Below are 23853 nucleotides of genomic sequence, written 5' to 3'. Positions count from 1 at the left end.
ATCACTAGTTCAGTAAAAGCTCCTGTTTCACCTTGAATGTAGCATGCATTTTTATACAATATTCAAAATGGTCATTCAGGCCCTGTAGCATTAATATTATTCAGATTGTAAAGGAAACAAGAATCAGAGAGGTTGTACTATCCTAAAAAAAATACTGTTAATCAGGTCAGAATTTCAAACTGACTCAAATTCTTACTCTCAGGCTATTTTCTGAGTCTTTTATGAAAAGAATATTGTCTAGTCTTTAGAATCAAGACAAATAACAGTAAGACACAGGCCTTAGATTCAAGAAGACAGACATGGACATAAATATATTATATTATCAAACCATTCTTCCCAAGAAAATTTACATGAAATAACCAGTGTGGTTTCCTTCCTTCCTTTTGTTTTGTTTTAGATTGTATTTGCTCCTCTGCTTAAATCTTCTGTGATTTCTCTTCCTATAATTTTAGAGCTTTTTGATCTGTAAGACCCAGTGTGAGCTGATCCTATCTCCCATTCTCTACTCCAATCCCATTAACCATCAAAGTATAAAAGTCTGGCTAGGCTGACGGATTTCCTAACTACTTCAATCTTTTATACAACTTAGCTTGTAGAAATCTCCCCTGTCTACACGGGTAGGCACCTCATTTCCACAATCCTTACTCTCTATGTGCAATGCTAATCACTAGTGTTAATCACAGTTTTTGGCAGGTGTTCTGTCTGTCAGACCCAGTATAGTGTAATCTCTAAGATTAAAGACAATTTGTTTATACACACACACACACACACACACACACACACATACATACACACACGTATGTGTGTGTATGTATGTATGTATTCCGTCTATATAAATTCTTGTCTAGCAAAGAAAATCAATAACATTTACAAGTAGACTTCTTATGCCATTTACCGTTACTCCACACTTTTAAAATGACAAGTTTAACAACGTCTCTTACCTTGCTGAGAGTCCCCAGTGAATTCTCCAGCAGCAACTGAATAGCCTAGATTGGATAAAAGAAACAAACAAATTGCATTTGGAAAGAACTGAGTTGTAATTTGAAAACAGTGAAAGCGCTATCATCATGCTATTTTATTTCAAAACCTCTACAAATATCTAAACAAATAAGGAGTCCTTAAGCGGGAAAAAATAATCACAGAAATACTAACACTTTCAGACTAATTCCCAGTTATAAAGAAGGTCTGCCACACAGATCTTAAATAAAAACACAAAAAAGGTAAGTCAGATCCTTAGATCAGCCTTCAAAGAATGGTCCATAACCCCCTTTAAGAGGGAGTGGCAGCTGTTGCATTTTAAAAGCTGTAAGTTCATCACTATCAAGCACAATTCCTATGAGATATCCTTTGTGTTCAGGTCTTGCTGTTGATCATCATAATGAACTACTTCTTAATTCCTTTCATGATTGCAGCCCACAGATGTCATTGAGCTCAAAAGCAAGGTTCCACTTACATTGACAAAACAAAGCCATAATTTAACTTTTCAGTGCATAAAGCAATCAAAATTGGTTGGACACCAAAGGCGAGTATCAGTAATGGTAGAAGGCTATTAGATGACTTGCACATGATACAATTTGAGAACAATCTTGAAGCTCAATAAAAATCAATTTTAAAAAAGAAAAGAAAGATTCTTTTGGTTTTGTAGAAACTGGACAGGCCTGCTATCACATTGCCCATAGCACGAGCAGAAGCCCTGCTAATACAAATGTCTTCTTCCAGTGATCTTTTATGAGAAAGTTAAAGCACCTACAAAATGGCAGCCCAAGTCATGTATGGTATATATGTTATCTGGGGGAAAAAAGTTGTGGTGAAAAAGAAGATGTAAGGGTCTACTCAAAATAATAAGAAAGAAAACTTTCAAAAGACGTCCGCTAACATCGGATAAATCAGGACCAAACATTTCACATGTATTTAATTTGCTTGCCTCGTGAGAAAGTACCAATACCTGGAGCAATGGTTCTTACCAAGGTAGCTGTCATCGTAGGAAGCTGGAGCCACATCTGTTTGCTTTTCTCCTGCCAGCTTTCTTAGAATATCCTTAAATGAGTAATTTGCAATGATATCCGCTATGCTGGCAGTGATCACCTGACCTGTGTGTGAACAAAGTAATACGTCAACTGAATGGATGCAAGGGAGGGGCAGGCTTTTACTCAGCAATCCTGGAACCATACCACACACTCCTGAATGTCTGCCCCAAGAACTGTCAGGCAGAGGTCAGTTATAACGGAGTGGGTAGAACTTTCCAGTCTAGTGGAGGCCATAGATAAACGGCAGTGTTTTATCCATTCTTCCTCGACTTTTAATGTCTATCCCCTCTCTACCTTCAAATGATAAAAACATAAAAGAATAAGAACACTTGCAAGTGAAATTTATATTTAAATTTGCATTCTAGGGTTGAGGGTGGAGTTCATTTCATAGACTACCTACTTAGCACGCATTGGGTTCAATCCCCATCTCAGCATAAAACTGAGCAGGGAGATGCATGCCTCTAATCCCAGCACTTCAGTAGAAGCAGAAGCATCAGAAGTTCAAGATCATCCTGGGCTATGCAATAGGTTTGGGCCCTGGCAAGGCTACATGAGACCTTGTCTCAAAAGCAAACAGCAAAACAAAACAATACTGTTCAAGCCAGAAGGAAATTTATCATCAACCAGTCATACATAAATGTCTTATGCTCAAAGAACTTGATGGCATTCTGCAAAGTCACAGAGTTTTGCTAGTGGTTCTAGAACTGGTCTCCTTTGCATGCTAATAAAGAGTTTTGTTTCCTTGCAAAGAATATATGTGGAACTCTCTTACTTGATGATTTGTAAAGATCTCAGTTAAGTTAAAGGAAGGATCTAATAAATCTTCAAGCCATTCACATTTATTGCAAAACTATATAAAGGAAACATAAAATTATGGTAATAGAAAGCAGCTGTGTTCAATGAGATCTAAAATTCCACACACAATAAAGATATTCATGATCACCAACATTGATAAGAGCATTGGCTCCCAAAGCCACTTTTGGGAGTCTTGAGACATGATTGTACTGGGACACATAAATATCTAAAATCCATCATTATATGGAAAAGTCTATACATCTGAATATTTAGTGTGGACATCTAAGGCAAAAAAGTTATCTCATGCCCTTTGAGGCAAGATGGAAAAATGCTTTTGAAAGCATGGTGCTTAGCATCCAATCTAAACTACATTATTCTTTGGAAATTCCCAGTCTTTTGGGTCCAAGAAAAGAATAAAATCCCGTCAAACCAGGTTGTAAATATCTCTGAGTAACAGGGATGCATGAATGCTTTGATATCAAGACAATGAGATTTACACACGAATTTAAGAAGAATGTCAAACTTGCCACTTTTCTCTGACTTTCAGCTCCGTGTTCCCCTTCCCTCCTCCCACAGCCAGACAATTTCTTGTTTTTGTAAGCTAGGTCTGTAAACATCTCAAGCATCTATAAGATTTTAAATTCTGCATCTCAGATAAGTTTTTCTGTATTCTTACATGACTATTAATTCATGTGAGATATTTTTCTACTTTAAATGAAGAAATTAATTAACCAATTAATTAACCAACATGAAATTAATCAAGATTAGAGGAAAATATGTATATACATAAAAATAATTTTCGGTTTACATCTATCTCTGATCCTGACTCAAGCTCCCACAAGCCTGCTGTCTGTGTTCTCAGTATGACGTCTCCAGCACCTAACGCAAAGCCCGGCATAACTTCAATAAATTCTTGGCAGAGCAATAGGTAGTAGACTGAATGACACTTCAGACAATGAAGGGCAAAGTGCAGTGATGCTTCAGTGAAGAAAGTGTGAGCAGAGGTTTCCGTCGTCAGTAGAAAAGGTCAGCGTTTGTGCTCCTTCTGTTCCCGTGTTAGTAACAACACGGGTGCTTTTCTCTGATACGGAACATACCTTGCCAATAAAAGCTTCCGGGTCCTCCCACTATGAGGTCTCCATTCTGCAAAACAGAAGCATCCAGGGAACTTGTGGACAAGAATCCAAGTGTTTTAAAGAGCGTTGAGTCACTGCCGACAAGCAATGCTCTAACAGTTTATTTTTCGCAAAACCACACTTTCTTGAAGGGGACTTTAAACTGCTCATTCTTAAAGAGGACTTTAAACCACACTTTCTTTATACCTGAGGCCAGGAGGTTGTTTGCTTCTCTTCCCCACTTTCAACTATTTAGTTTGTTATGTTAAATAATTTTAGTTTGACTCAATTAGGCATGTTCACCTTGCTCTCTTGAGAACATAAAAATTTGGGGGAAAGGGCTGTCACTGCTGGAGCTACAAGGCCTGCACATTGTTTGCAGCTGAATGGGCATAGGCTTTTTGAAAACTTTAGTGATAAAAAACCCAAAAACGTATTTCAGTTATTTTCAAGGCAACAATGATGTCTGATATATATTTCCAGCAAGATGGCTCTGCAGGCAAAGGTGTTTGTCATCAGCCCAACAATCTGAATTTGTTTCTTAAAACTCATGTGGTAGGAGAGAAATAGTCACCAGGTTTGTTGTCTGAGCTTTTCCACACTCTAAAAAACCCTTCTCTCCAATAAGTAAAGAAATGTAAAATCATATTTTTAAAAAATCTGTAAACCCACCCTCTTTCAAAAGAAAAACAAAAACTCCAGCCCTGTTATCTAGCTTCAGTTTGTAACTTGTGAGCAGCCCTGTTATCTAGCTTCAGTTTGTAACTTGTGAGCAGCCCTGTTATCTAGCTTCAGTTTGTAACTTGTGAGCAGCCCTGTTATCTAGCTTCAGTTTGTAACTTGCTGGGGGAAAATATCAAAGCAAACAATCACAGAAAATGCAATGACCAATAGTAAGACAGAGAATGATTATGGAATTTCTATTAATTTCAAAAGCATGGAATCATTTTCCTTCATATATTCATCAAACAATCTCTATTTTCTGAATGAATATATACATTTTAATATGAATATAAAATTAAAGGAGCTAATTACAGCTAAGTGATAAAGTGACCGAACTATAGGTTCTTGTAATTTCTTAGAAATGCATTTTTGAGATTTGCATTCAAAGTGATTAATACCGGGAGTGGGAAGGAAGAGTCCCTCAACCTCGATGCTTTCCGTACTACTATCATGTTCATAGATTTAAACAGAAAAAAAAAGTGAGTAGGAAAAAAAAAAAAAACAGTCTCGCTGAACATAGCGGACAAGGAGGACTACTGAGACCTCAAGAACAATGGCAACGGGTTTTTGATTCTACTGGACCTAGTGGTTTTGTGGGAGCCTAGGCAGTTTCGTGGATGCTCACCTTACTAGACCTGGATGGAGGTGGGTGGTCCTTGGACTTCCCACAGGGCAGAGAACCCTGATTGCTTTTTGGGCTGACGAGGGAGGGGGGCTTGGTTGGGGGAGGGGGAGGGAAAGGGGAGGCGGCGGTGGGGAAGAGACAGAAATGTTTAATAAATAAATAAATTAAAAAAAAAAAAAACAAAGAATACTCAAGGAGAAGTTGCCAGACATGATATGCTCCCAAAGCTTCTCTGGATGTTATTGTTTGTATGGGAATGACAGACAGAAAATCAAACAGTAGCCACAATGACAGGAAAATTCATCCAACCACAGACGCTGAGAGAGCAAAAGAGTTACCTTATAGAAGTCCAGACTAAAGCCTGCTTGGCAGTAACCTTGGCCCTCAGGATCAGCATTGCCTGGAATGATCAAAACAAATACCCACTATAACATCATCATTTCAGAGAAATATTTTAATAAGTAATACAGATTTTTTTTTGTTTTCCCCATATACCCCAAATCAAAGAGACCATGTTGTGTTTTATTTTTAAAATGCATTTCAGGCAATCTTAAGTATGTTTCCATCTGTTTTCTGATCCTGACTATCACAGCCATGCATCAGTGAGATCAACGTGAGAGCTTATGACATTAGGTCTACTGAGCACGGGGCACAGAAGCCCTTCTCCAGGTAGGGAACATGTCAAAGTAAGGGTTTGTATTGGGGTGCGTATGCAGACTCATTTCCAAAATAAAACCTCCATCTTCTGATTGCGTCCCCAAATGTCCATGTGGCAGTAATGTCTCCTTCATCCCCTCCTGATGTGTCTGCCATTTCTACAGTGACAACGTGTGAAGATCCCCCGAGTGCCTGCCTTCTGCAGAGAAACTGCTAAAGATTTCCTTTGCCTTCTTCATGTACAGGCTGGCCTCATACTCTCTATGCCGCTGAAGATGAGCTTGCACTTCTGAACCTCCTGTCTCTACCTCCCGAGTGCTGGAATCACAAGCGTCAAGTAGTCCATCCTATTGATGTAGCAATAGTACCCAAGCCCAGGTTTCCCAACTGCTACCCAAGTTCTCCACCCACAGAGCTGTGTCTCCAGTTCTTCCTGCCATCTCATTCTCTTTAATAGGAACATGATTTTAAATTGTTATACTGTGACAGGTAGGATAATTTGAAAATTGTGTTGCTGATTCTCATGGTCTCACAGGGGTATTGCAATGCTAAAGTTCGCAGAAGCGAAACCCTCCTTCTAACATACTTGAATTATAGACAAAAATTAAGTAGGGGAGGCCTCTTTGTTATCTCAGACGAGAGCATGTTAATGATTCCACGTTTCTTACTGAGAATGTCATCTAAATGCTACTTCAGTGAGAGAGAGAAAGGAGCCAGCAATAGGCTGGGCATGCCCCGTCCCAGAGCATCTTTCAAACACACCTGGTTCTTCTGGCTACCTAGAAACTTATCCATCTTCTTTCTTCCAATCAGTGCATAGCTCTCTTTTTTCCTATTGTCTCTGTGCAGAGACCCCTCCTGTTCTGTTTGTTAGTTGAAACAGTGTCTCATGCAACCCAGGTTTGCCCTGGAGGCTACCATGTAGCAGAGAATGGCCCTGAACTCCCATTCTTCCTGACTCTACCTACCTGTCAGAATTACAGGCATGAGTCACTACACTTAATCTTATTCCCTTTGTGTTTAAAATACCCGATACAGTGTCTTTCACCAAATCTCTTCTTTCCTTTACACTTGTATGTCAATGTCTTTCACCAAAATCATTCTTTCTTTTACAAGTGTATGTTAGGATTGATGGTTATGAATTTTATAAGGTTCCCTAAAATCCCATCTATATAACCTCAATTTATGGGGTTCTAATTTTCTAGAAGTTCCATGATATAAAATTTCTACCCGTCCAGAAATACATGACTTATGATGTAGTCTATGTGAACCCATGTAGATTGCATTGGTTATATTTAAGGAATGATTTATAAACACACAAACCTTCTTTAAAATCTACTTTTGAAATTGGTCCTTTATTTTTAATAACATAAATTATTCAGAAGAGAAGAAACCTGACCAGTTTTTACTTTAAAACAGGACACCAAATTTTTTTTTGAATCTCTAACTGAAAACGTCATTGAGAAAATAATCAACTCCCAGTGTTTGTTTTGAGTGGCAATTAGAGAAGAGTAGGGGTTCCTTGCTCAGAAAGTCTCTTTCCCCTTAGTCATTGAATTTTAATTTATGAGACCCAAAGGACTCTTTCTTCCCGGAACCTCAGAGTGTCTCTAAACAGTATGCCCCAGTATAAACTCTGGGACCCAGGGACACGTTCATTCACTGCCAATGGCTAACTGCTAAAGTGAAACTGAAGGGCCGTGAGAACTGCCCTCACCTGAATTATGAATGATCATAAGAGCAGACGGCATGCCATTCAGATAAATGAGCAGGCTGCCACCCGCACCGCGCAGGGTACCCCCTGGATCTGTGTTACAGGAGGAAAGCAAGACACTTCCTTCAGTTCCCTTTTGAAAAGGATATTGCTGATATTCCCCGTCTGTGATATTGACCATAGGCTCATGAACAAGCAGGCTTTGTGTTCATGTACTGTGAGCTTCTCAGCCATGACAGGAAGCCAGCTCCTTGGGTGATCGGGAGATGAGGAAGTGTGAGGGTGTGTTTTAAAGGCCTTGGTGTGCCCTAGAGCTAAATGTTTCCTAATGAACTATTCCACAACTCCACCTAAGCTCCATTTCATATCGGCTCTGCATTATCTCTACTTGGGAAAATAAGAAATAAAGAAACAGGCATGGTGATGGGCCCACAGAGGTCAAAATTCTTGGACACTATAGATGATACGTTTAGAAAATAGTTTAAGCTCATGCTCAAACAGGCACCCAGCAGGTTGAGATTCTGTGGGCTATGATTTAGCCCAGGCTCTCAGGTCACAAGGACATAAAATAGGAGGGCAGAATGAGACACGGTGACACTTCCTGATAGCCAGAAGAGTCTAGGTCATCAGCGCCAATGGGTACATGAAGGACACCATCATTTGCTGTTGTGAGGGAAGCTCCAGCAAAGCCCGAGGACACACACAGATGGAAGCCTTGGTGAGAAGTCTAGCATTGAATCTCTTCAGGGCAATAACGCTGGCCACTTATCTGGTTTGGATTATGGCCACTTCCTGGCTGTTACCAGTGTGGATAATTCCTTCTTTCCCCCACTCTCAAGGACCTCTGCTGGAAAATCTTTCCTGTTACCCTGTCTGAAGACTTTCTCTTCTCTGTGTTCCTCCAGACTCCGGTCATTTCTTTACCTTTTCTGTTGACTATAGACCTAGTTATTCACTTATATAACATTTTACTACTCGATATTGTGTTATGAATTTGTTTATTTTGGTTTCTTCCCTCTCTTTCCTACCAGAATGCCCATTCTTTGGACGCTGTTGGTTTGCTTTCTCTAGCTCCTTGACACACTCACTCCCTGCATATAGAATAGTTGGTGCAAGGCGTTCAGTAAGCACGTGTTAAATGAATAATGGAGTCTCATTCTCAACAAAGAACATTCATTTTAAAGCTGTTTAAGACCATGTCTTTAATCTCAGGCCATTCCTCCAGCTCACGCCTAGGAAATCATACTCCATTTCCTGCCAAAACCCTTACGAGAAACTCGGGTTTAGAAAGTTCAGGTTTGGTTTGGAGTGATAAATCCCAGTGGCTTCTTTATTAACCCTTTAAAGTCCCTTATCCATTCTTTGTCTTCACTGTTTTATCCTGATATTTGCTTGCTGTCTTCCCCAAATTGATCTTGAATCAAAAAATATATTAATAAGTATGTAAAAGAGGGAAATTTTACTTGTACTTTTTAGGACGATCTTTAATAACTTCAGATGTAGTCTTTTAAAAATTAGTATTCTAAAATAAATTACTCTAATATTCTTTGCAGTGATATTTTCTTCTCTACAGTGTGTTCCCATTAATTAGAAAAAGAAGAATAGAAAGTACCTTTGTTGTTTCTCCACATCTCACAATGATCTGTCAAAAACTTAGAGAAATAGAATTTACGAAAGAATTCTGAGCTGATAATTGGTAATCACACTATCAGTCAAGACTTCCCAGAATAATTCAGTGTCAGGGCCCCTAAGGAAAATGTTTTTACTTTGAAGGAAACATTGCAATTGTGTGGTGGTGTATGCTTGCTTTCAGCACTTGAGATGCTGAGGCAGGAGAATAAGTAACCCTAGATCAGCCTGGTCTCCATTGCTAGTTCTAAGCCAACACAAGAGAAATAGAAAGGATACCGTCCTGGAAGAAACCTAGGACTGCTGAATGAGATTTGGACTCTAAGCTGATGTAGTCTTTTGAGAATATAGAGGATTCAACATTTTAAGCAAAAAGTATCCTGTGCATATAACAAGTACACAATTACCAAACAAAGCAACCACCATTAAGAATGAAGGCTACAGCAATGTTGCAGCCAAAAATGACTCCAGCCCGATCACCCTGATACTAACATGCTTTCATTAACAAGCAAGCTGGCCAGTCAGCATCCTATAGAACACAAAGTGGGGATTTTCCATAGAAATTGTCAGCTAAGGGTCACAGTTATTCTCCCAAATACTATCTAAAACTGACTTTTAAATACAGAAGAGTCAGCAACATAGCTCATGTGTGGATGCTTATTGCTAAGGCTGGTGATCCAAGATTCACAAAGTGGAGAGAATCAACTCTTCATGGTCCAACTTCTATACATGTTCTGTGGTGGGTATGCTGCACATACACATAAAATAAATAAATTTAATAAAAAAATAAATAAATTGTGGTTGTTTGAATGAGAATGGCTCCCATAGGCTTATATATTTGAATGTTTGGTCCTCTGTTAGTGGAACCGGGAAGGACTAGGAGGTGTGGCCTTCTTGGAGGAGTTATGTCACTGGGGGCAAGCTTTGAGGTTTCAAACCAAAGCATTCTCGGAGCTCTCTCTCTCTCTCTGCCTCCTTTGGGGATCAGCTGTAGTCTCTCAGCTACTGCTCCAGCATCATGCCTTCCCGCTGGATTCCGTGCTCTCCACCATGATGGTCATGGACTCATCACTGAAGCTGTAAGACCCAATAAACTTTTCTCCTCTAAGTTAGGCATGGTGTCTTATTACAGCAATATAAAGTAAGAGGCATAAATAAATATAGAATAGATGAGTCGAAATCTGAGTCGTAGAGACCATCTACCACAGCTGTCAAGCCTGGAGGCTTTGGAGCTAAATTTTGTTTTCAAGGAATAAAAAAACTTACTGTTGCGGCAAGGAGAGTGCTCAGCATAAGCACTGAAGTTCTGAATCGCTACATAGCACGTGCCAACAGGGTCCTTTGCTGGGTTTGGTTTCAGAGTTCTCCAGTGATACAAAGGGGCACAGGCCTGTGGACACCAAAGGCAAGAAACACAGTATTGACACAGGTTTCTCAGATAATGGCTTGATTTAAATTGCTAAGTAGTGTAACCAAAGTTACAGGTAATTGTATTTTGTTGTTAAGTGAATTAATTGGCCTTCAACTAGTTTTTAATATTAGCTCATTGAAAATTATTTAAAAAAAACTATATATAAACAAAGGGATGATCCTATTCTATGGCAGAATTTTTAATTAAATAAAAAAATGGTGGTGCACACCTTTAATACCAGTACTTGGGAGGCAGAGGCAGGTGGATTTCTGTGAGTTTAAGGCCAGCCTGGTCTATAAAGTGAGTTCCAGGACAGTCAGGACTATTATACAGAGAAACCCTGTCTCACAAAACCAATAAGAAAAAAGAAAAAGAAGAAAGAAAGAAAGAAAAACAAAATTATTTCCTCACATTTCCTATTCATTCCTAAAAAAAAAAAAAAAAAAAAAAAAAAGGCCTTTGTAACAGCAAACAACATCCAAACACTGAATGAATTAACACTATGTCCTAAAAATAACTCATTCCTTCCATTGTCTGGTCATTAATTTTTTAAAAACGGTTTTCAAATCAACAGATTTATGCAGGTTTATAAATCTCTGTTTTGTGGACTGCCTTGGTTCATCCCTGAAGCTGATCTTATGACTTTTAAACAATGACTGTCATATAAGTGGGATACCTCCTTATCCTAGCATTTTACTAGTTCAGATGTCATGGTTTTTATTCATGAAAAAACTGCTGGTCAAGGAGCAGTGAGGGTCAGCGAGCATTCAAAGAGCACATGCAAATGACAGACAACACACTTCTAAGGTATTGTGACCACTACTCTGATTCTACTTGCTCTGATAAACTCCAGTGGCCACAGATAACCTTCTTGATGTAGATGAACTACCAAGTCATTACATAAATATATGTTCAATTCTAAAATGGCAAAATCCCTGCAGGATATAAATAAACCATTCCATGATTATTTCCAGGTAAAATACAGAGGACGAACTTGGAGAAGAATGCACACAATGTAAACATGCGCTCACACATTAAGGCCTTGCTCAGAATTTATTTAACTGCTAGCCACACTAAACATGGAGCTTTGCATGTAAAAATCTCCCTAATAAATAAATGTGTGCTGAATGAAATTAAATCCATGCCCTCTAGATAGAAGCTGAAACACAGTTGTATAGCAGGTTATTATGAATTAGTTCTTACATGTTGGGTTTTATGGTATGTAATTTGTTATATCAGATACTTATTTGATGACTTACTTACATGTTCTAATTTTAGGACTCTGATGAAATCAAAAACATACTTGTTAAATTATGCCTTGTGATGCCATTTCAAGGACTATATGAGGGCGAAATGAACCGCCTTCAAATTAGCTAGCTAAATATCAGGAATTTTGCCAGCAAAAGTTAAGTTGAACAATGAGAAAAGTTTGCTTCATTCATGACGCAGTCTGGTTTCTTCTTCTTTTAGTTAATCTGTTTTATAAAATTTAGCACAAAAAAATTACAAATAAAATAAACATTGCACACCAAAATTAACCAGAACCAACGTCTATACATCTCAATAAATAGCTAGAGTATATATTCTGAAGCTGTGGAACTTCACCTTGGGTTTTATACTTTGACTACTAAATGTATATTTAGGCATGTATCCACCACCAAAAAAAAATGTGACAAAATTAGAACTAGAAAAACAGATTTATATCCTCTGTCATGACCTCTATCCAACAACTGCATTGAGTCCTTTTACAAAAAAAAAAAAAAAAACCTCCAGATATAACAAAAAGTCATTCATTTCTCAATAATGTAGACACATAACACTTAACAACAATAAGAGAATAAAATCAGAGTCATAGCATTTGAGAGCTGAGAGATCCAACCTAAAAGTCAGGTTGTTTGCTTTTAAAATCATTAATGAATTCAGAAACATTGGTCAGCTGGTATTTTTAAAGAAAAACTTATCCCACAATAATAAATGAATATTTAAACAACCATAGAGTCATTTTTCTAGACCTATTTTCTCTGGCTAGCAGGGGAATCTGCATAGGACCAATTTTAAATAGCCTTTTAAATTGATCTTGAACAATAAGGTGTTTACCCCTTCAGAATGTCACTTTTAATTTTCCATTTTTCCTAGTAATTTTTAAAGTGTTTGTAAATATCTGGAATTTTAGGGAAAAAAGGTTTCATTTCTTATAGCTTTGAGCATGTTTTGTAAAAATGGATTCTTTAATTTCAATCACTGACCCTCTGGTTTTATCCACCTCTATTCTTAAAGCAGCCAGCACGTCGACCAGCTCACTCCTCTAGGAAAGTGTGTATAGATCAAGCATTAAACCGTGTGATGCAGAAGGCAGGCAGCTCCCCGAGCCGTTCATACTCACCACGACTTTTCCTTTGTGAGCTCTCACTGTTGCTCCAAACCATTGGTTTGATTTAAACTCTATAGGTTCCTTGGTTCCATTAACTCTGATTTTCCTGTTGTCTAACAAGAAAAATGAATGATGGCTAGTTTATTAAGTATGACAGCCAATTAAAATTACAGTAATCAATCGAAACATTAAGACACCAGAAGAATGAATGCCAATTTTTCTTGAACTTGTCTAAAAAGTTGGAAGAGGAACAAATATTTCCAAGGGGCAAAATTATCCTGATATCAAAGTTAAACAAAGACCCTACAAGAAGCACATGCCTTCATTTTATCTGTGCAAACAAATCATTGCCAGTGGTCAGCATTCTGCCATGTTCAAGACCCTTGATAATTAGAATGTCAGAAAGGACACAACAGAGGCTATATATCACAAGTTAATACAATACTCTGTGGTGTAAAGTTAAAACCCTAATCTAGGATCAGAGAGTTTGTTTGTGTGTGTGTGTGTGTGCGCGCACACACACGCATACGTGTCTGCCTTTCTGCATGTGCACATGTGAACAGTGCCTACCAGGGCTGATGGAGGGCATCAGAACCCTGGAACTGGAGTTAGAGGCAGCTGTGAGCTTCCCCATGTGGGTGCTATAAACTAAACCTGTGTCCTCTGCTCTTAACTGCTGGCTCATCCCGAAAGACCCCACCCTGTCCACATATATCCAAACAAAATATTAGAAATGTATAGACTTATAAGACAAGAGAAAGAAAGGAAAGGCATCTAAATCAGAAAGGAAGAAAATAATTCTCTGTGCAGATAAAATTGTCTTATATGTAGAAAACACTAAATACTCCAGAAAAATAATTAGGAATAAAATTTTGAGCCAGGCAGTGGCGGCACACACCTTTAATCCCACTGTTCGGGAGGCAGAGGCTGACAGATCTCTGTGAGTTTGGGGCCAACCTGGTCTACAAAGCAAGTTCCAGGACAGCCAGGACAGTTACACAAAGAAACTCTGTTTGAAAAAATCAAAAAGTATTTTTTCTGGTAAAATTTCTACAAAATTAGCAAATTGAAATCAGACGCCTGGGGATATAACTAAGTGATAAAGTTGTTGCTCTGAATATGTAAAGCCCTAGGGATTATATTATACATATACTTGTGTTCACGTGTGTGTGGATGCACACACACACACACACTAAAAATCAGAATTTACTATGGTGTCACAAATTTATAATTCAGTCCTAAGGAAGCTAAAGAAGGAGAATTTGAGGCAACCTATGCTACATAGAGCTTTCAAAACCACCTAGACTGTGTAGGGAGACCCTTGAAATCTACAAAAATATCAGTACCATTATTATATACTAAAGAAGAACTATCTGTAAATGAATTAAAGAAAACAATAAAACACAATAGCCTCAATTTTCTATACTAAATTTTTAGTAAAAGCATGTCAAAACAATAAAATATTGATGAAAGAGACTGATGAAGACAAAAATCAGTGGAAATGATAGCCTAAATTTCTGCTGGGAAATTTAAAGTGGCCATGACACTCACCATGATTACAGACTTGATATAATCTCTATAAAAACTAGTGAAGTTCTTCACAGAAAGAAAAACTCTAGTGAAGTTCTTCACAGAAAGAAAAACTCACAATGAAAAGCAAAGATCCACATAGCCAAAGCAATCATAAACAAAATAAACAAACCTGGAGACATTGTTGTACTTAACTTTAAAAGACGATACACCGAATAACCATAGAAATCAAAACACTATCACCCTGGCATAACATGATGGAGCGGGAAGAGAAAAACCCACACATTTTCAGTTTATCTAGTTGACCTGCAACAAAGGTAGTAAGACCATACAACAGAATAGACAGCTACTAAATAAATGATTGAAACAACTCGACAACTCACATGCAGAAGAAAGAAATTCAGCTCCTATCACACACAAATGCACATACAAACCCCACTCAAAAGGTATTCCAGCTGTCAACTGCCAGAGGAGTGAAGAGAAAGAGTTCATGGCATGGGTCTCAGCAAAGATATGTTTGGACATGACCCCAACAACACAAGCAACAGAGGAAAAATAAACAATGAAATTGTGTCAAATTAAGTGAAGAGACCATCTATGGTGTTGAAGGAAATAATTGCAAACCATACATCTGATAAGGGAATATCTCAACTGTATCAAAAATTCAAATGACTCAATAGTAAGACAACAATAACACCAATTAAAACTGAACAAAGGACCTGAACAAGCATTTCTCAAAAGAAGATATAAAAATGGCAAACAGGTAAATGAAAATGTCTTCAATATACTCGTCACCGGGGAAATGGAAATTCATATCACAGTGAGATCATAGGTTCTCATATGATAGCAACTTGTGATATCAACTTAGCTCAGGGGAAAAAGGGTATCACTAAAAAGACTGGAGCAGATTCTGGTGTGAAAGTGAGAAAAGAAACCTTTACACCAGGTGGGTATGAATATACACTGGTCTATCTGTCATGGAAAATAATATGCACATTCTTTTAAAAGTTGAAAATGGAATGACCACATGATCCAGAAGCCCTTTTCCAATGTCTATATCTCCCTCAAAGGAGTGTGTCAATGAGCTAGTCTCACTCCATGCTCATGATAACGTAACTCACAGTAGCCAAGATACAGAGTCCTTGTTAGTGGGCACCAGTAGATGAATGAATAAGAAAAGTGGTTCAAAAACACAGTAGATCATTTGACCTGGTAAAAGAAGAATGTTTGTAACCCATACCCAGAAAGACAAATATCATACGTACTCACTCATAAGTGGCTTTTAGACATAAAGCAAAGAAAAACCAGCCTACAATTCACAATCCCAGAGAACCTAGACAACAATGAAGACCCTAAGAGAGACATGCATGGATCTAATCTACATGGGAAGTAGGAAAAAGACAAGATATCCTGAGTAAATTGGGAGCATGGGGACCATAAGAGAGGGTAGAAGGAGAAGGGAAAGGATGGGAGGGATGGGAGGAAAATATATAGCTCAATAAAAACAATAAAAAAGAAGAAAATCCTATTATTTGTAACAATGGATTTATGATCTGTAGTATATTTTGTCAGTCAGACACACACAGTGCATGAGCACAACCGTGGGTGGGATACAAAGGAAGCAAACTTACAGAAACACATGGTGCCGTGGTGTTTGTTAGAGGGTGTGGAGGAGGTGTGGTCAAAAGGGAACAAGATGCAGCTAGGAGGCAGACATTCTGAAGATTTATCAGACAGTATGGCGCCCAAAGTTTTTAATGTTTTTTTATACACTGGAGATTCTAAGAGAATATATTTTGAATGTTATTATCAGTAGTAAAATGTTAATGATGCTAGGGGACTGTTGTTTGAATGAGAAATGTCCCTCATAGGCTCATGTCACCTATGGTTCCAAAGGTGATGGCAATGCTTGGGGAGGTCGTTGTACAGCTTTGCTGGAGAAGGAAGGTCACTGGGGGAAGGCTTTGAGCAATAATAGCTACAGCCTACTTCCAGTCCCCACCGCCCTGTTCCCTGCGTGAAGATGAAACTCAGTCACCTTACTGCTCCTGCTCTTGTATGGACCCCATCATGATAGACTCTGCTTTACTGGAAGCATGAACCAAATAAAACTATCTTCTCAAAGTTGTTTATGGTTAGAGTGTTTTATAACAGCAACACACAAGTAACAAAATCACTGATAGATACATTAAGTAGTTTATGTTTTCTATAGTATATATACATCTATCAAAGTATCACATTATATATAGTCGTACTACCTGTCAATCTAAATATATTTGAAAACTAATTTTGATACACTGGGAATGTCTCTTTAAGGGTAAGTTACAGGATGTTTTAGGACTGAGACTATGGCTCAGTTGTAGAGTGCCTGCTTAGCATGTGTCAGACCTAAGTTTGATCCCCAGCTCTGCAAAACGATAGCATGCATAGGGTGGCTTTCATTACACAAAAACACCATGAAAATACACTAAGATACCTCACAACTTAAAGGATGCTGCCCCTCACCTTTCACACTGCAGAGATAATTCTATCCCCCTCACAGTGTGTGTTCTGAGCATCCTGAATGTACACACAAGTTACTGCTGATAGGACACCAGATCATTGTCCTATGATCTTTGAAGAAAGCTGGCTAGTTTTCAATATTAACAGAGGTAAAAATCCTTCCCCTGAGGCTAGAATGAGTGCTCAGCCATTAAGAATACTTGCTACCCATCCAAAGCACAAGAAGCCAATTCCCAGCACCCACTTGGGCCACTCACAAACAATTACCCATAACTTCAGTTTCAGGGGATCCAGTATCCTCTCCCGGACTCCATGGGCACCCATTCACACAGGTGGTACACACCCACGTAGAAACACACATACATCACATAAGAAAAATAAGTCTTAAAAACAAACACCCTTCTCCCTGGCCAGATGAGCCACCAAATGTCTCAGCATGCATCAGAAACCATCAAGAAAGGATGCTCGGGACTTGGCTTTTAACTGAGTAGCACATGTCCATAATACCACAGTTTTCCATTTCCTTTGCAGATCTCGGCCTGACAGACACTAGATAAGGAGAAACTCAGCCCATGTGTAACACACTTCAGGTCCCAATCCAAAGCAGCGATCAGTCCTTTCCCCCTGAGTCCTAGTCAACTGACGGGCCCCTTGGCTTCATCTGCCCGGCTCCACGTTACTCTGTAGTAATAGCTAAGGAATTCCTAAGGACATTTGTCCTCGGCCATCTTATCTGCATGTGTTTCCTCTCATACAGATTTTTATTTTTCTTTCTTGCCTCTCAAATAAATACATTACAAAACGAAGTTTTAAGCTCTATTAGGTAAGGCCAAAGTAAACACCTAATTAAGACTTCAGCCGAGTTTACTTATGACTGCAGACATTTTTTAAAGAATAATGTATTCAATCTGAATCTAAAACTTACATTGTGACATGTTAGTAGAAAATCATGAATTTCCTTTTCAAAAATCTTAGCTTTGATGTTTCTAGGGTTTTTTTTTTTTTAAAGACAAGTTCTGGAAATTTTCACCCAAATGCACACAATGGGCAAAGAACGACAACGTCATGCAGCTTAAAGCCTGAAATGGAATTCATAAACACCACCCACCATTGATGACTAGGCAGATGGGGGACCAAAAACTCAAGGCCAAGGAATCTTGCCTCCAGTAACTGAGTGGTCTTGGCTGGTTGGCTCAACCTTTGGGAGTTCTCAGTCCTTCTGTTTGCAGGTGACCAAAAGTCACCAAGTTCATAATCAGGAGTTGGCATGAAAGATATTTATAAATTGACAGTCACATTAAGCAGAATCTTCTAGCAATCTGACCAAATGTACATAATCCTTAAAAAGTAACTAATTAGAAACTCAGAAACTCAACCTCCAACTAAGAATTAGAAAGGAACTCACAGACACACAAGCATAATGGGTTATTATTAGTGATTTGTGGGGCTCAGGAGTAAAATAGGTGACACCCCACGAGACTGTCAATGTGGCTTTGATTAAGCATGGGGAGAAAGTTCTGGAGCGGCTTTGAAATTTCTAACCTAGTAAAAAGTCGAGAAAAGGAGACTGGCAACTCAGACACTCACAGTTAAAAGAGATCCCCAACAGACTTAAGAGACTCAGGCTTCTGTAAGGAAGGAAGAAAATTACGAGGAACATAATTCCGGTTCCAAGTCTGGCTTTGTGTTGTGGGACTGAATTATGTGACTCTGTCTGGGTGTCTCTCAAGTATTTTTTTTGTTTATTTTGTTTTGCGATTAAACATTGAGCTGAATGATAACTTTATTAAGAGAGAAAACTGTGGTTATTTGGAGAAACAAATTTTTCTAGTTGAAGAATACCAATGAGTGAGTTTTGTTGATTCCATTTCCAGCTTAAGCACTGTAATAGAGAAGAATCGCACTGCATCACTCAATTTTCCCTGGTCTGTTCTCATGGGGGAATGTTATTCTTTCATTGATCCTGAACATTCACAAGCCATCTTTTAAAAATTCTGTTTGGGTCCACAAACTGACAGCAAGGCCCCTTTACAGAAGGCAACACCCACCCAACTCACTGAACATTGAGCCTGACACTACATAGAACCTTCACCCCCATGTTCTAGTGTCTATGACATGGAAAGGTCCTCTGAAATTTGAGAACAAATTCTACATTTTTAACCATGAGAAAAAGGCAAATGAAAACTGCACTGAGATTTCAGGTCGCACTAACCAGATGGCTGTCATCAGGAAAACAGATGACAAATGCTGGCGAGACGGCAGGAGAAATGAAACTCACATACACTCTTGGTTGTAGCGTAACATGGCGGGGCTCCTATGGAAACCAGAGGCCATGTAATTAGGTGACACCATTCCTGGTATTTACCAGGATTCTAAGTAAGCATTTCACAGGGATGCTTGTACAGTCGTGTTTATAGCTGTATTATCCACAAGAGCCAGGACAAGGGAAGTCTGGAAGCCCATCCACAGGTGAGTGCCAAAATGTGGCACAGCCACACAATGAGATGTTATTCACTTGGAGTGTGAAATTATGTACTTTATAGAAAAACAGGTGGAATTAGAGACTATCACACTAAATGGAAAAAAAAACAGGCAAAGAAAAGTGAATATTTTTCTTATTTGAGGAATCTAGACTTAAGAATAAATATGTATTATATATACACATATATATTATATATATATATGAAAGTAGAAATAGGATTGTAAAAAGGGAGAAAGAAGCCTAAAGAGAGTGGAGGCAAGAACAGTAATGAAAAGGAAGAAAGGTAAAATGCATCATATTTAGTTTCATTATGAAATATCAAGGTAAATATGCATACATGCATTTATGACATGAAAACAGAAGGAGTATTTGGGGAACAGAAGGGGATCAATGAGAATATTGAGGAGGGAGGATGATGATGGTTGGACAGTTTTGAGTAAGGTATAATATTATAAGCATGGAAATGATGTAATGAAATCCAAAAATTTATTTACTGAAAATTTTAAAGGTTATATATAGGAATATATACATATACATACAGAATTCATTGGTAGACCCTTTGCCTACCTCATGTGAGGCTTAACCTCCATTGCAACAGAAACACACATTCCAACCATTGTAATTTCACATTTCTGTTAAGTAACACATGTTCAGCTGGTGCTGAAAGTTATCTCTCCTAATTTCTCATCTTCCTCTTTGGAACGAGATTCTTTCATGCCAATTGGCGTGACCCAGGGTGCCACATATCCATCTACCACATACTATCTAACTACCCTACTATTATATCATATCTATTGACCACATACTGGTGCTCAATAAGCCTCCCATACATGGAAGATGGCTTTGACGTAATTGACCTGACCTTTACTAAAAAGAAGCCCCAGGCAACAGCTCTCACCGCCCATCACCATTTCCAGCCGGCTGGTCTCCTTTTACGGCACGAACTAAACCCTGGAAAACACATTTCTAGGACTTTCTTATGAAGAGGATTCAGGATGAACAAGAAGAGGGAAACGGGGAGCCTGTTCCTTTCTGATAGCACCTGCAGACAGACTCTTAGTGGTTGGTGGTAGATGTGAGGCTTCATCACGTGTCCAAGCCACTCCCAGATGTCGTCCTGACATCCACGTCTTCGGTGTGCCTTGGTCAGCTGAGATCACGTTCTATGATCTCCACACTTTTAGATTCTGTAACCCATGGAAGCTGCTCTCTGTCCCGGGGTTGACACGTCTCTCAGCTGCTATATTAATTTCTTCCCCAATCATAACAGGCAAAATGGACTCTATTTTCCTACCCATACCCAAACCCAACCCTAACTGCTGCACTAATGACAAAACAGAGCGTTTAGGGCAGGTTTCACGCCCTTTGAAGCGGAAGAGAGCATTGTCCACCCCACAAACCTGAAAAAGACCTCTCAATCCTAGGAACGTTCTAACAGATTATAAGTGGCAGGTGAAACAAAGTCCAAAGACAGGAAACATTAGCCAAGTAACTGTGCAGAATTTAAAGTTTTCTTAGTGAAGGGAAGTATTTACAAAGTTAATAAATAATAAAATTTCATGTGATTTTTTTCTTTTCCAAGAGAAGCAAAAATATAACTAATATATAAAGGAATTCTCAATTCACTTCACAAAAAAATAAAACTTCAATAGGAAAACCACTGTTGGTGAGACTATAAACTAATTCAGTAGCCATGGAAACCAGTACAGGGATTCCTCCAAAATCTGAGAATACCTCTATCATATAACCCAATTTGTACTGCTCCTAGGTATTTACTCAAAGAACTACAGGCCAATGCATCACAAAGATACCTGCACATCCCTGGAGCATGGTTCACAGTAGCTAAGTTATAGAACTAATCTAACTGTCCATCAACAGAAAAATTTGGATAAAGAAAATATGGATATAGACACGGGAGAGTTTTTCTGTCATAAAGAAGAACAGAGTTACGTAAACGCTGACAGAACTGACAATATCCCAGATTTCTTACATTCATAAGTGTTACAAGTCCTTCTCTGCCCATACCAACTTCCTCCTCTAGCTGTGCCACCATCATGAATTGTGTGCGTGTTTAAAATAATACTGGAGTGAAGGAGACAGCTCAGGCTAGAACTGCTAGATATGCAGGCAGAAAGAACTGGATCTGATCCTCCTCAGCCACGTGAAAGACGTGTGATGTGGCATGCCACGTTATCCCAGCCCTGAGGAGGTAGGAACAAGAGGGTCCTTTGATTAGCTAGTCTAGCCAAATTGGCGAGCTTCAGGCATAGTGAGAGATCCTGCCTCAAAAACTCAGGTGAAGAACAAGTAAAGGAGAAAGCTGACCCTCTACCTCTGGCCTCTGCATGCACTCAACACACATGCCCCAAAACAAACAATCTCATGAAAAATATATATCCAGGCTCTGCATCTGTCAAGGACTGGGCAATAAATGTCTTAGGCACTGCAGTCTTCCACAGTTCTTTATTACAACTGCCCAGTACTACACTCGGAGTCAAATCAAACCACAGCCAGAACAGAGGAAAGTGCTGGCAGAATTGCAAGAAAATTTTAATGTATGAGCACAGAAATTGAAAATCCATATTATTTTTATGTGCAATAAAATTTTCTTTAAAGTATTAGCCACTTAAAACTTTGATAGTACTCATAGTTTACAGACTGTGCAAAATAATAATAATAAAGAAAAGATAGAGCAAAATCTAGTTATAGTTTGTCAACATTTGATAGACTATTCTTTTAATTGATAAATGGCATTCTGTAATCTCTAGGTAGGTGAGTGTGTTTGTGTTTTGCATTTACTAAGTCCGTGAGAGACAGCCACAAATGGCTAGCTAGCTAGGCCGATGTACATGTATATAGAAACATAGGTGCATGGGTGAACAGGTGGATGGACAAACATAAATCGAATCCATTCCTTTAAATTCTTATATAGTAATATATCCCACTAGATAACCACGTATGTGTATCTATTTCACCTGCATACATGTGGGCTCTAAACATCCTTGGAAAAATCTATTTCATCTGATAAAGTAACTATAATTCCCAGGCCCACCAGCAGAGCAAGGCAAAGGGGCATCTGCTATTCAGGACAGCTAAGGTTTTCCTAGGGACCTGGACAGGAAAGGACATCTTATTTATTTATTTATTTATTTATTTATTTATTTCATTTATGTTCCTCCAATATAGTAACTTTGATTGCCTTTATATGTTTGTGGACCATTCATTCCTCCCTGTTAAGTTTGCTTATTGGCTTTACTGATGGATAATAATCAATCATAAGTTTGGGATATCGATACTTCCGTGTGTGTGTGTGTGTGTGTTGCATATGCCTTCTCTCATTTTTTTCTTTTTTGCCCTTTAACTTTATGAGGCTTATGATCCATGTTGAATTTATTCCTATACACTGTGCTTATTTCAGCATGAAAAGCCATGGGTCCCAACACCATTGTCTTAGTTACTTTTCTTCTCACTGTGGCAACAAAATAACTGACAGACAGAAGCCACTGAAGGGAGAAAACACAGGTTTTGGTTGACGGTCTCAGAAGATTTCAATTCATCTGATAAAGAAGCCATGTCAATAGGCAGGCTCTGCATGTCAGGGAGAGCACGGCTTGACTGGTCACATCCTATCAACCAGGAAGCAGACAGAAATAGATTGAAACTAAGGCTGGGCTCTACTTTCAAAGGTTCCCCATCCCCCACCCCCACTTTCGCCAACCATGTCCCATCCTCTGAAACTTCTACAGCTTCCTATAACTGTGTTCTACTGGGAGCTAAGTGTCCAGACACACAAGCCTGTAGGACACATTTCACATCCAAACCACCACACAAACCACAACATTTATTGAAAATTCAATCTTTTTTGTTTGCTTGTTTGAGACAGGGTTTTTTTGTAGTGTTGGAGCCTGTCCTGGAACTCACTCTGTAGACCAGACTTGCCTTGAACTCACAGAAACCCGCCTATCTCTGCCTCCCGAGTGCTGGGATTAAAGGTTTGTGCCACCGGCAGAAATTCAATCTTTTTGTTCAGCGGTGGTTATTATATCTCTGGGGCAGGGAGAAAGAGAGGAAAAAGAAAACATTCCTTATGTGGCCTAGGGGGCAACATAGATTCCATGCTGCCTCAAACTCCCTCAGTTATGATTTTTGATGCTCTGTCCTGTGAATATACCCAGCCTTTAAGACTCTCCCATTGCGATTGCTTTTCCTGATGTCTGGAATGTTCTTTGCATTGTGCTTGTCCATGGCTGATTCCTTCTCATTGCTCAGGTG

General features: G+C 38.8%; 1 protein-coding gene across 2 annotated transcripts in view; it reads right to left on the bottom strand.

Moving 5' to 3' along the window:
• Itga8 (integrin subunit alpha 8) overlaps positions 1-23853 on the bottom strand; it is a 174179-nt gene that overhangs the window by 132479 nt on the left and 17847 nt on the right. For both annotated transcript variants that reach the window (XM_050150524.1, XM_050150525.1), the window contains exons 3-8: positions 13080-13180; positions 10552-10675; positions 5624-5685; positions 3920-3965; positions 1965-2090; positions 942-986 (exon numbers count right to left, since the gene is read on the bottom strand). In XM_050150524.1, coding sequence (XP_050006481.1) covers positions 942-986; positions 1965-2090; positions 3920-3965; positions 5624-5685; positions 10552-10675; positions 13080-13180 — 504 coding nt within the window. The remainder of the gene's footprint in view (positions 1-941; positions 987-1964; positions 2091-3919; positions 3966-5623; positions 5686-10551; positions 10676-13079; positions 13181-23853) is intronic.

This window comes from Alexandromys fortis, unplaced genomic scaffold, assembly GCF_014885135.2.
Source record: "Alexandromys fortis isolate MF-2015 unplaced genomic scaffold, M_Fortis_MF-2015_v1.1 scaffold_69, whole genome shotgun sequence".
Taxonomy (NCBI): Eukaryota; Metazoa; Chordata; class Mammalia; order Rodentia; family Cricetidae; genus Alexandromys; species Alexandromys fortis.
The sequence above is the reverse complement of the archived record's forward strand: the minus strand, read 5'-3'. Positions and strand labels throughout refer to the sequence as shown.